This window comes from Rana temporaria, chromosome 7 (assembly GCF_905171775.1).
Source record: "Rana temporaria chromosome 7, aRanTem1.1, whole genome shotgun sequence".
Classification (NCBI taxonomy): domain Eukaryota; kingdom Metazoa; phylum Chordata; class Amphibia; order Anura; family Ranidae; genus Rana; species Rana temporaria.
The window spans coordinates 205,874,798-205,887,376 of record NC_053495.1 but is presented as its reverse complement, the minus strand read 5'-3'; the positions used below and the strand labels follow the sequence as shown (position 1 = coordinate 205,887,376).

The 12,579-nt window shown below is 51.3% G+C and overlaps 1 protein-coding gene across 4 annotated transcripts in view; it reads right to left on the bottom strand.

Moving 5' to 3' along the window:
* The window catches only part of SZT2 (SZT2 subunit of KICSTOR complex), a 223,145-nt gene that overhangs the window by 96,340 nt on the left and 114,226 nt on the right, over positions 1–12,579 (bottom strand). For all 4 annotated transcript variants that reach the window (XM_040360883.1, XM_040360884.1, XM_040360885.1 and 1 more), the window contains 4 exons: positions 9,868–9,997; positions 5,612–5,764; positions 2,062–2,164; positions 1,255–1,375 (listed from right to left, as the gene is read on the bottom strand). In XM_040360883.1, coding sequence (XP_040216817.1) covers positions 1,255–1,375; positions 2,062–2,164; positions 5,612–5,764; positions 9,868–9,997 — 507 coding nt within the window. The remainder of the gene's footprint in view (positions 1–1,254; positions 1,376–2,061; positions 2,165–5,611; positions 5,765–9,867; positions 9,998–12,579) is intronic.

The following is a 12,579-nucleotide window of genomic DNA, read 5'->3' as shown; positions in this document are numbered from 1 at the left end:
AGATACGATGGCGCATATTTGCACTTATGCGGCGTATCTCGAGATACGTCGGCGCTTTGTGAATCCGGGCCATACTGCTCTATTATAATAGAACATATTGACCATATAAAATGACAGCGTATTTACAAATATTATAACCTATAAATCTTCTCTTTTTTGCATAGAAAAATTTCCCTGAAGAAGACCATTAATGAAATAGGTTGAAGCGCGTAGGGTTGTCGTGTAAAATTCCACACAAGTTTAATGGGTTTATATAACATGAGTATATATGTGTATTGTTCTCCATTGTTGAGGAGTTATATGTTTTTTTATGTTAAGGCCAGAATTGCTTTTTACGAATCCTATGTGTTTATGCGATCACCATTTTGATACCATGATCTAAACCAGGGGTCTCAAACTGGCCATAAGGCATTGCAAGGCTGACAGTTACAAGCATGTCTCCCACAGGCAGAGGCGTGATGGGACTTGAAGTTTCCCAACAGCTGGAGGGCCACCAATTTGAGATGCCTGAGCTAAACAAATAAATAGAATTTTGAGCCCATTCACACTTAGGCGTTTTGTCGCCTGTAGCGCGACGCTCACAAACGCCAGAGGGACCAAAATACATGAAAGTCTATGGGGATGGTTCACATCTGAACGCTGATGCGCCTGACACCCATCACCTGTAGCCAAAAAAAGTTCCGGACCCTTTTTTGTTGCGCGTATCGGGCGGTTTGGGCGTATTTGAGCGTTTCCCTTTCCTATAGAAAGTAATGGAAACGCTCGATTCAAGCGACTTGCGTGACAACGGGCGTTTGCTACGGGCGTTTCGTCGCTTTAATCAATAGAACTTGTCGCCCATGCAGAAGATTAAAAAAATCTACCAACATAGCAACAAGTGATGAAAAGATGATAGTTTTTCCTATTGGCTAAAATAAAAAACGTCAAAGTACAAAAACGTCGGACAACGCTGTATGCAAAGAAGCATGAATATGCGCGACAAAACGCCGGGAAAAAACGCGGAACGACCGACGCTCAGGTGTGAATGCAGCCTTTTTATGGAATATTAATTGTTACTCTTTTCAAACATAATCCCGCTGCAAAAAAAAAAAAAAAAGAAAAACCTGAGGGATCTTCCATTAAATTTAATGAATTGGGGTGTGCAGCACCGACAACTCATGTATACGTGTCACCTATTCTAGATAAGGATACAAAGTAACCAAACCAAAGATGAACAGGACATAAAACTCAATGATGAATTTTGGTTTTTATTACCTGATTGCTCACCATCACCTCTTCCGAGAAAATTGGTTCCTGACTACGAGACAGAGCCAAGGACCGAGACAACGACAAATCCGCATCCCACAGCCGCCCGGTGCTGGAGGTTTCAGACAGTCTAGGAGTGGAGAGACAGAGGATTCAGCCAATCAGATGTACAGGCCCCATTCTCACAGTTCTGAATTCAGTGAAGGACTTGTAGTGCCCACAGCGGGCGGGGGGGGGGGGGGGCAGCTTTGTTCCAAGTGCCGGTCAGAAGCACCACAACTGAACTTCACTTCAGCAATGGAACTACAGTGGAACCTCGGATTACGAGCATAATCCGTTCCAGGAGAACGCTCGTAATCCAAAGTACTTGCATATCAAAGCGAGTTTCCCCATAGAAGTCAATGGAATCGAAAATAATTTGTTTCGAATTGACAATGGCATGCAATACCAGAGGCGGGGGGCGCCGGAGAGCCTCGGAAACGGGCGGAAAGGCCCGAGGATAGTTCGTCTGACATCGGCAAACCTCTGAAAGACTCCCTTCACGAGCCTTTCCGAGGTCAGCGGAACAACCCTCGGGCCTTTCCGTGCATTTTCGAACGGCGCCGTCCGGCTCTGGTGCCCCCCCACCACCTCAGGCCAAACGTGGTACTACACACCGCTTTGGCCTGAATCCTGCCCGTGTTGCAAGACAACACTCACAAACCGAGTTAGGATTTTAGGAAACACAGCGCTCGTATTGCGAAACGCTTGTGAACCGCTTGTTACTCGCAATTCGAGGTTCAACTGTAAAAGTAAAAAAACAAAAAATGTACACACCGGAGGTAGAAAACGGATTTGGTGGCACGCTCCTGGTAGACAAACATGTTCTTCCTGTTGACGACGGAGAAAGCGTTGAGCACGGAGCGCAAGGATTGTATGGCTGCAGAAAAAGACAAGAGATTGTAAAATGCTGCCTGGAAGAAGAAGACCTTTCCTAGAGAATTAAAGCTTAACCACTTAAGGACCGCCCACCGTAGTTTTTACGGCGGCAGGTCGGCTCGGCTGCGCAAAATCACGTGATATAACATGATTTTGCATTGCGGGCCACTAGTGGCGCGCGCCCCCTGCTCGCCCCTGGTGCTGTTGCGAGTTCCTCGGCGGGCGCGATCACCGCCGGGGACCCGCGATCGCTCGTGACAGAGGGAGAACCGGGAGCTGTGTGTGTAAACGCACAGCTCCCAGTTCTTTCAGGGGGAGAAATTACTGTTTGTCTGTTCATACAATGTATGAACAGCGATCTGTCATTTCCCCTCCCCCCCTTCAGTTACAACACAATGAGGGAACATAATTAACCTCTTCCTCGCCCCCTAGTGTTAACCCCTTCCCTGCCAGTGACTTTTTACAGTAATCAATGCATTTTATAGCACTGATCACTATTAAAGCGACAATGGTCCCAAAAATGTGTCAAAAGTGTCCGCCATAAGGTCGCAGTACCGAAAAAAAAATCGCTGATCGCCGCCATTACTAGTAAAAAAAATTATTAATAAAAATGCCATAAAACTACCCCCTATTTTGTAGATGCTATAACTTTTGCGCAAACCAATCAATAAACGCTTATTGCGATTTTTTTTTTACGAAAAATATGTAGAAGAATACGTATCGGCCTAAACTGAGGAAAACATTTATTTTTTTTATATATTTTTTGGGGGATATTTATTATAGCAAAAAGTAAAAAAAAATATTTTTTTTCAAAATTGTCGCTCTATTTTTGTTTATAGCGCAAAAAATAAAAACCGCAGAGGTGATCAAATACCACCAAAAGAAAGCTCTATTTGTGGGGAAAAAAAAGGACCCAAATTTTGTCTGGGAGCCACGTCGCACCACCGCGCAATTGTCAGTTAAAGCGCTGCAGTGCCGAATCGCATAAAGTGGCCCGGTCATTGACCAGCAAAATGATCCGGGGCTGAAGTGGTTAAAGTGCGTCCAAACCCAAAAATGTAATATATTGCAAATTACTAGTGCTTGGTGTGATGGTCGGTAATCCTCCAAACAACAGACTTCCTGTCCCTGAGTGGCTACATCACTCCTCCACTATATGTATGGAGGGTGCCATGGTTGTCACCCTAGGCTGCTCTCCTGCTATGGACTACAAGCACGTTCATCTCTCTTCATCTCCTTTACAATTGGTAGTTTATAGAAGAGAAGCTAGGAAGGAAGATATACTTTGAAGCAGCTCACAGGAATTGACAAGGGCACTGCATTTCAAGGTCAACAGGCATTTGCTGAAAATGTTCCTAGCTTGATAAGAAAAAAAAATAAAAAAATAAAACCAATGCAGCCACCACATCTAAGGATTGTAAACTGCAACATACAGTAGCACCCTGGATTACAAGCACAATCCGTTCCAGAAGCATGCTTGTAATCCAAAGCACTCGTATATCAAAGCGAGTTTCCCCATAGCAATCAATAGAAACTCAGATAAGTTGTTCCAGAGTCACTGCTAGTGTATGCAGTACCGCATGTGGCCAGAGGTGCGGGGGGCGCCAGAGACACTTGGAAATGCTCGGAGACACTCAGAGGGAGCGTTTCCGAGCATCTCCAGCGCCCCCTCAACTCTCTCCACATGCTGTACTGCACACCCCAAAAACAATTGCAAATCGAGTCAGAATAAAAAAAAAAACAAAAAAAAAAACAACAGCTTGTATTGCGAAACGCTAGTAAACCGCGTTACTCGCAATCCGAGGTTTTACTGTATTGTATTCTTGTACTTGGGTTTAGTTATCCTTGTGTCAAATAATACAAGGTCAACCGTACCGAATACGGCCCGCCAGGCCACGTCACGTGGCCCTTTCACCCAGTTTTGCAGCCGAAACATGGCGAAACTCATTTTCGCCACCACCAGCTGTCACTCTCCACTCCCTCTCCCTGCCGTCACTCTCCACTCCCTCTCCCTGCCGTCACTCTCCACTCCCTCACCCTCTCCCTGCCGTCACTCTCCACTCCCTCTCCCTGCCGTCACTCTCCACTCCCTCTCCCTGCCGTCACTCTCCACTCCCTCTCCCTGCCGTCACTCTACACTCCCTCTCCCTGCTGTCACTCTACACTCCCTCTCCCCGCTGTCACTCTACACTCCCTCTCCCTGCCGTCACTCTACACTCCCTCTCCCTGCCGTCACTCTACACTCCCTCTCCCTGCTGTCACTCTACACTCCCTCTCCCCGCTGTCACTCTACACTCCCTCTCCCCGCTGTCACTCTACACTCCCTCTCCCCGCTGTCACTCTACACTCCCTCTCCCCGCTGTCACTCTACACTCCCTCTCCCCGCCGTCACTCTACACTCCCTCTCCCCGCCGTCACTCTACACTCCCTCTCCCCGCCGTCACTCTACACTCCCTCTCCCCGCCGTCACTCTACACTCCCTCTCCCCGCCGTCACTCTACACTCCCTCTCCGTGCCGTCACTCTACACTCCCTCTCCGTCACTCTCCACTCCCTCACCCTGCCGTCACTCTCCACTCCCTCACCCTGCTGTCACTCTCCACTCCCTCACCCTGCTGTCACTCTCCACTCCCTCTCCCTGCTGTCACTCTCCACTCCCTCTCCCTGCTGTCACTCTCCACTCCCTCTCCCTGCTGTCACTCTCCACTCCCCCTCCCTGCTGTCACTCTCCACTCCCCCTCCCTGCTGTCACTCTCCACTCCCTCTCCCTGCTGTCACTTGAAAACACAGAAGCCTTTCATGTCAGTGGCTTCTGGATGTAATACCTCAAAGGTTAGGAGGGGGAGGGTGTTGTACCCTGTGCATAGCGCATTCCTGAACCCTGCACCTCTGTACGCAACGCACCTCTAAACCCTGCACGCAACGCACCCCTAAACCCTGCACTCTGCACGTAATGCACTCCTAAACCCTGCACTCTGCACGTAATGCACTCCTAAACCCTGCACTCTGTACATAACGCACTCCTAAACTCTGCGCTCCGTACTTAACGTACCCCTAAACCCTGCACTCTCTTTGTAACACGCTCCTGAACTCTGCACCCTGTACATAGCGCACCTCTGAACTATGCACTGTACATAACACACTCCTGAACACTGCACTCTGTACGTAGCGCACCCTTAAAATCTGCAACCTTTATGTAGCGCACACCTAAACCCTGCTCTCTGTATGTAATGCACTGCCGAACTCTGCACACAGTTTTGTGTTCTATGTGCCTTAGCAGTGACTGCCGTTCTTCCGGAATAGAGAAACGCCAGTCGCTACTCTAATGTGAACTGGCCCTTTAGAAGTCACTTAGTGACAGCCCGCCAGTCCCCATCTCTAATTTACATATCAGTTCTGCAGAGATGGACTCTTTAATAGTAATAAACAGTTTTATGGATCAGATTTACCTCTGGAAACCCCCATATTGGGCCCCATTTTAAGGCGCGGGTGGATGTGTATAACGGTGCTCCATACTGTATCGCAGGCGAAGTGTCCCGGAATGAACTGCATAGTGGCTGCCAGGTAATCTCGCGGCTGGTAACTCTCTTCTCCAGGGAAATCTGTTGGGCAGTTAAAAAGGATAAAACACAATGGAGAATCAGGATCCATGAACATAAAAGTCAGTAATCAAACAACGAATATAAATGAGAACAGAAAAGCGGAGAAACGATATAACTGGAGCACCCACTTATGGCTGCCACTGGCTTCCACATCTAATTATACTCATTGCATTGGGGGAGGGGTTCTATTGCATTGCAAAAGTCTGCTTTAAAGCTAAAAGTAAAAAAAAAAAAAAAATCTAGAAATAATAAACAGGACCACTTCTGAAGACACCAAATAATAGAAGGTATGTTCTCTGGTGCCACCTGGAGCTTCCAGTTATGCATGGATAGGTAGGTACCAGGGACGGGTGGCGCTAGGGGTAACCAAACGTACCCTTTGCAAAATGCCCCAAGCTGAAGTTTAGCAAAAAAAATCAAAAAAAAATCCTAAAGCTGGTCACATCACTTTCCTGTAATGAAGTTCCATATTGTGCAAAATCTTCAGCTGCAGGGATACCCCATCCTCTTCCTGACTCTGAACTTCCAGCACCGCAATGGTTAACAGCGTCAGGTCTTCAGGCAGAACAGCAGTACAGATAACCTGACAAGGACACGCCCACTCCCTCCTCCTCCTCCAATAAGGAGAGTTCTTTTATTGATTACACTGCTTGCAACACCATCTGTGAATGGGTATCTGGTTTGGACTGGATGGACTAAAACGCTCACTAGCCGCGGTAGATGACTGAGGAAGGAATTGCTTCCAGTGGGTTGTGCCCAGCGTCGGTGGATAGTGGTGGTGAACCTACCTTTCCGGTGCAGCCTTATGGCCGTATATACTCGAGTATAAGCCGAGTTTTTCAGCACATTTTTTTGTGCTGAAAATGCCCCCCTCGGCTTATACTCGAGTCACCTTTTTGCGCCCGATCTCCCACACTTTGGGGACCCGGTACCGGCCGGCCGTAGGTCCCCTGGCACACATGTAGCCCCATTTCTTCTCTAAAAGTGTGCAAAGTTTGTTGTCTGGACCTACGGCTGAGGAGCACCGATTTTTTAAAGCCGGGCACCCCCTTCCATAGACTCCCATGTTAAACGTCAGCTTAGTCATGGGCACAGTGAGGCATGGACACAGTGAGGCAGGGACACAGTGAGGCAGGGACACAGTGAGGCAGGGACACAGTGAGGCAGGGACACAGTGAGGCAGGGACACAGTGAGGCAGGGACACAGTGAGGCATGGGCACAGTGAGGCATGGGCACAGTGAGGCATGGGCACAGTGAGGCATGGGCACAGTGAGGAATGGGCACAGTGAGGAATGGGCACAGTGAGGAATGGGCACAGTGAGGCATGGGCACAGTGAGGCATGCAGATGGACACAGTGAGGCATGGGCATGGACACAGTGAAGCACGCAGATTGGCACCCTAGGCTTATACTCGAGTTAATACGTTTTCCCATTTTTTTGTGGTAAAATTAGGTGTCTTGGCTTATATTCGGGTCGGCTTATACTCGAGTATATACGGTAGCTCCAGCCAAAAAAACGATTTTTAAAGTGAAGTTCCACCCAAAAGTGGAACTTCCACTTAATCCACTCCTCGCCCCCTTACATGCCACATTTGGCATGTAATTTTTTTTTGGGGGGGGGGGGGGGGAGTGGGAGCATCAGGAGGAGTGGGACTTCCTGTCCCACTTCCTTCTTCCGCCGAGGGGCTGCAGAGGCGAATAACCTAATCACCTTTTGGCAGCCCCTCCCTGTAGGCGATCGCCTGGGACACGTGACAGGTCCCAGGCGATCGCCTGTCCAATCGGATGGCGCAGCGCAGCTCGCGCAGTGGGTGCCCGGCCGTGAAGCCGAAAGCCGCCACGGCCGGGTGCCCACAGTTGCAGTGGAGGCGCCGGCGGTGAAGGGGGGGGGGGGGACCGGAACAAAGCTCCCAGCAGGACGTCGCTGGACTGGGGAACAGGTGAGTGTATGTTTATTAAAAGCCAGCAGCTACACTTTTTGTAGCTGCTGACTTTTAATAAACATTAAAAAAAAAGCCTGGAACACCCCTTTAAGCTTTTCTGAAAACATAGAGAAGGGTTGTCACCCCTGTAACATTTGTTTTGCTGTCTGTGCCCCTCGTTCAGAAGATTTCACCTCACTTTCTGTCCCAATGACAATCGGATTTTGAAAATTTTGGGTTGTTGTGGAAACAAGGATTGATGATAAAACATCAGTGGAGAGGAGACACCCTTTTACCATATTACCTCTTACAGGAGAGAACTTCCCTTCCTGGGGGTAGATTTCCTCTCACTTCCTGTTGTCTCCTTCCGTTTTGTAAGTCGGGGACCCCCTGTATATAGAGCAGTGATGGCAAACCTTGGCACCCCAGATGTTTTGGAACTACATTTCCCATGATGCTCATGCACAGTGCTGTATTATAGCCTAGGCCGACAAGGCCCAGGCCTAGGGCGGCACTTTGTGGGGGGCGGCAAAAAAGCCTGTGCCCCTGTCCTCATCCCACCCTGTCCCTCTGTCCTCATCCCACCCTGTCCCTCTGTCCTCATCCCACCCTGTCCTCATCCCACCCTGCCCCTCTGTCCTCATCCCATCCTGCCCCTCTGTCCTCATCCCACCCTGCCCCTCTGTCCTCATCCCACCCTGTCCTCATCCCACCCTGCCCCTCTGTCCTCATCCCACCCTGCCCCTCTGTCCTCATCCCACCCTGTCCCCCTGTCCTTATCCCCCCCTGTCCCCCTGTCCTCATCCCACCCTGCCCCTCTGTCCTCATCCCACCCTGTCCCTCTGTCCTCATCCCACCCTGCCCCCCTGTCCTCATCCCACCCTGTCCTCATCCCACCCTGTCCCCCTGTCCTCACCCCTTCCTGTCCCCCTGTCCTCACCCCTTCCTGTCCCCCTGTCCTCACCCCTTCCTGTCCCCCTGTCCTCACCCCTTCCTGTCCCCCTGTCCTCACCCCTTCCTGTCCCCCTGTCCTCATCCCACCCTGTCCCTCTGTCCTCATCCCACCCTGTCCCTCTGTCCTCATCCCACCCTGTCCCTCTGTCCTCATCCCACCCTGTCCCTCTGTCCTCATTCCACCCTGTCCCCCTGTCCTCACCCCACCCTGTCCCCCTGTCCTCATCCCACCCTGTCCCTCTGTCCTCATCCCACCCTGTCCCTCTGTCCTCATCCCACCCTGTCCCTCTGTCCTCATTCCACCCTGTCCCTCTGTCCTCATCCCACCCTGTCCCCCTGTCCTCATCCCACCCTGTCCCCCTGTCCTCATCCCACCGCGTCCCTCTGTCCTCATCCCACCCTGTCCCCCTGTCCTCATCCCACCGCGTCCCCCTGTCCTCATCCCACCGCGTCCCCCTGTCCTCATCCCACCGCGTCCCTCTGTCCTCATCCCACCCTGTCCCCCTGTCCTCATCCCACCGCGTCCCCCTGTCCTCCTCCCACCGCGTCCCCCTGTCCTCATCCCACCGCGTCCCCCTGTCCTCATCCCACCGCGTCCCCCTGTCCTCATCCCACCGCGTCCCCCTGTCCTCATCCCACCGCGTCCCCCTGTCCTCATCCCACCGCGTCCCCCTGTCCTCATCCCACCGCGTCCCCCTGTCCTCATCCCACCGCGTCCCCCTGTCCTCATCCCACCGCGTCCCCCTGTCCTCATCCCACCGCGTCCCCCTGTCCTCATCCCACCGCGTCCCCCAGTCCTCATCCCACCGCGTCCCCCAGTCCTCATCCCACCGCGTCCCCCAGTCCTCATCCCACCGCGTCCCCCAGTCCTCATCCCACCGCTTCCCCCTGTCCTCATCCCATGAAAATGACAGGGCGGGTCTTAAAAAGGAAGGGGTGTAGTCTTGACAGGAAGGGGTGCGTCATATATAGGGGGTGTGCGAGTTTCTTCAGGCCTAGGGCAGCACAAAACCTAAATACACCCCTGCTCATGCACTTTGCAGTGTAGTTGAGCATCATGGGAAATGTAGTTTCAAAACATCTGGGGTGCCAAGGTTTTCCATGACTGATATAGAGATACACAAACACACGACTATGCAAAGAATGGCCGCCCTGTAGCGGTGATAGGGCTATAGGGCGGTCATTAACTGGTTATACGTTATTTCTGACCAATGAGATGATGATCACCTTCGCCCACAAGCATCCTCTGACGATATGTGGCATAAGGACTTTCACTCTTCCAGATATCCTCCTCGCTCTCGGCCACCAGCAGCGTGTTACACAAGTGCGTGTCGTGAAGATCCTGCAGCAGCAGACGCTAATGGTGGAAGACAAGCAAAGGATGAGCATTTTATATTAAAAAATTTGCCTCCGGACAGCAAGTGGTTATTTCTTTTTTACACACGTTAAAATTAGAATTTTTGTGCGTTTAGAACCCCAAAACGCTGCATATTTTCTGAAAGCAGAGGCCCTGCGGAATAAAACGGCAGCTGTTGCGCCTGGGAGATATTTCCTCAGCCGTTTATACAACGCACATTTTTCAGAAACAAAAAAAAATAATTTAAAAATTAAAATGAGACAGACACAATTTAATGTCACTCTTTTGGGGGGTAAATTATATAAAAGGGTTGCATCGAGTAGATAGATACCAAACACGTCAAAATGTAAACCGGCGTGCCTGTGAAATGGCAGGAAACTACGGTATTTAAAGTTTTTCATAGGTGATGGACACACCAAGATATTTTGTAAGGAAAGCGCCGGTTCCTTATGATAAACCTAAGGGCCCTTTCACACTGGTGCGTTTTTGCCGCGTTTTTGCGGTAAAAATAGCGCTATTAAAACGCTCATAAAACGCCCCCCATGCCCCTCTCCATTGAAATGAATTAAAAAACGCTGTAAAAACGCGGTAAAACACAGCGATTTTACAGCATTTTTACCACGTTTTTTTATTCATTTCAATGGAGAGGGGCATGGGGGGCATTTTAATAGCGCTATTTTTACCGCGAAAATTTGGCAAAACCGCCAGTAAAACGCACCAGTGTGAAAGGGCCCTTAACCACGTCAACCCCCGGACCATTTGGCTTGGCCAAAGACCAGAGCACTTTTTGCCGATTCGGCACTGCGTCGATTTAACTGACAATTGCGCGGTCGTGCGACGTGGCTCCCAAACAAAATTGGCGTCCTTTTTTTCCCCACAAATAGAGCTTTCTTTTGGTGGTATTTGATCACCTCTGCAGGGTTTTTTTTGCGCTATAAACAAAAATAGAGCGACAATTTTGAAAAAAATGCAATATTTTTTACTTTTTGCTATAATAAATATCCCCCAAAAATATATAAAAAAAAGATTTTTTTCCTCAGTTCAGGCCGATACGTATTCTTCTACCTATTTTTGGTTAAAAAAAAAAATCATAATAATCGTTTATTGATTGGTTTGCGCAAAAGTTATAGCGTCTACAGAATAGGGGATGGTTTTAAGGCATTTTTATTAAAAAAACATTTTTTTACTACTTATGGCGGCGATCAGCGATTTTTATCGTGACTGCAACATTGTGGTGGACACATCGGACACTTTTGACACTATTTTGCGGCCATTCACATTTATACAGCGATCAGTGCTATAAAAATGCACCGATTACTGTGTAAATGACACTAGCAGGGAAGGGGGTTAACCACTAGGGGGCGAGGAAGGGGTTAAGTGTGTCCTAGGGAGTGATTCTAACTGTGTGGGGGATGGGCTACAAGTGACACGACACTAATCTCTGCTCCCGGTGACAGAGAACAGTAGATCAGTGTCCTGTCACAAGGCAGAACAGGGAAACGCCTTGTTTACATAGGCATCCCCCCGTTCTGCAGCTCCGTGACATGATCGCGGGACACCAGCGGACATCGAGTCTGCGGGTCCTGCGGACACGGTCACGGAGCTCGCGGCAGGGGCGTGTGAGCCCACAGGGCGGCAAATTTAAAGCAACGTATATTTACGCCGCCCATTTGCCTGTCCGTGCCATTCTGCCGAAGTAAATGTGTGTGCGCTGGTCGGCAAGTAGTTAAAGTGGTTGTAAATCCTCACATACAGTCCAGTACAGACAGCCGACGTCAGGGGCGACCCCGATGGGGGACAGCCGACGTCAGGGGCGACCCCGATGGGGGACAGCCGACGTCAGGGGCGACCCCGATGGGGGACAGCCAACGTCAGGGGCGACCCCGATGGGACACAGCCAACGTCAGGGGCGACCCCGATGGGACACAGCCAACGTCAGGGGCGACCCCGATGGGACACAGCCAACGTCAGGGGCGATCCCGATGGGACACAGCCAACGTCAGGGGCGACCCCGATGGGACACAGCCAACGTCAGGGGCGACCCCGATGGGGGACAGCCAACGTCAGGGGCGACCCCGATGGGGGACAGCCAACGTCAGGGGCGACCCCGATGGGGGACAGCCGACGTCAGGGGCGACCCCGATGGGGGACAGCCGACGTCAGGGGCGACCCCGATGGGGGACAGCCGACGTCAGGGGGGACGCCGATGGGGGACAGCCGACGTCAGGGGGGACGCCGATGGGGGACAGCCGACGTCAGGGGGGACGCCGATGGGGGACAGCCGACGTCAGGGGGGACGCCGATGGGGGACAGCCGACGTCAGGGGGGACGCCGATGGGGGACAGCCGACGTCAGGGGGGACGCCGATGGGGGACAGCCGACGTCAGGGGGGACGCCGATGGGGGACAGCCGACGTCAGGGGGGACGCCGATGGGGGACAGCCGACGTCAGGGGGGACGCCGATGGGGGACAGCCGACGTCAGGGGGGACGCCGATGGGGGACAGCCGACGTCAGGGGGGACGCCGATGGGGGACAGCCGACGTCAGGGGGGACGCCGATGGGGGACAGCCGACGTCAGGGG